Source organism: Palaemon carinicauda, chromosome 17 (assembly GCF_036898095.1).
Source record: "Palaemon carinicauda isolate YSFRI2023 chromosome 17, ASM3689809v2, whole genome shotgun sequence".
Taxonomy (NCBI): domain Eukaryota; kingdom Metazoa; phylum Arthropoda; class Malacostraca; order Decapoda; family Palaemonidae; genus Palaemon; species Palaemon carinicauda.
The window spans coordinates 2938880-2939852 of NC_090741.1; the positions used below are offsets into that span (position 1 = coordinate 2938880).

General features: G+C 38.3%; 1 protein-coding gene across 1 annotated transcript; it reads left to right on the top strand.

The window, feature by feature from the left end:
• The first annotated feature begins 386 nt into the window (after positions 1-386).
• On the top strand, positions 387-878 carry LOC137655999 (craniofacial development protein 2-like). The gene has a single exon (XM_068390194.1). It carries the CDS (start codon positions 387-389, stop codon positions 876-878), a length of 492 nt encoding a protein of 163 aa, XP_068246295.1.
• The last annotated feature ends 95 nt before the right edge of the window (positions 879-973 follow it).

Sequence of the window (973 nt, forward strand, 5' to 3'; positions counted from 1 at the left end):
GGGATGTATTGGGAATAGCAAAGACTCATTGGGTGAAAAAAGGGGAAATTATGTCAGAAGGAATCAAAATATCATATTCAGGTAGAACAGACAATTTTCATAGAGAGAGAGAGTAGCACTAATGTTAGGAAAAAGAGCACAAAGAGCTTATTTGGAGCACAGTTCTGTGAACTCATGAATAATTTCGGTCACTTTGAGAGGAAAGCACAATAATTTTAAGGTTATTCAGGTATATGCACCAGGCAGGTCTTATGAAGATGAAGACGTAGAAAACTTCTATTCATAGTTAGAGAAGGAAATAGAGACAACAAAGACCCGATGTTTTTATGGTGATGGGGAATTTCAATAGTAAAATCTGAAATGAAGGGAGAGGCTACGAGGATGTGATGGGCGAGTTCGGTTTACGTGAAAGAAATGAGAGAGGACAGATGATGTTGGAATTTTGCCAGGGTAAGCAACTGTGTATAAGAAATACTCACTTTTATCATAGAGAACAGCCCAGATACACGTGGACACACCCAGATGAAATTCATAGGAACTTCATCGATTATATCCTTATAAATAAGAGATGGAAAACATCAGTGATGGGAACAAAAGTGATAAGGGGGACAGACATTGGGACATCACATGAACTACTACTTTCAAACATCCGTATTAAATTTCGGACAGATAGAGGTACAAATCAAGAACTAGTGAGGTATAATCTGGATAAACTGAGGAACAAGGAAGTAAAAACTACCTTCAAAGTAAGAGTAGGAGGACGTTTTGAACCACTAATAGGACTAGAGACAACAGAGGAAAAGTGGCGTTGGGGACGAGACATAATTAAAGAGGAATCTGACAGTATTTTAGGAAGGAGAATGAGAGCAAAGCAATAGTGGGTCACAGAGGAAGTATTGGATGCATTCCAAGAGAGAAGAGAAGCAAAAAAGATAAAGAATGAAGACCCATCCCACGAAAACAAAGCAAGTTA

Excerpts from the sequence above, each read along its gene's own strand:
- LOC137655999 (XM_068390194.1), top strand. The coding sequence starts at position 387 with ATGGGCGAGTTCGGTTTACGTGAAAGAAATGAGAGAGGACAGATGATG.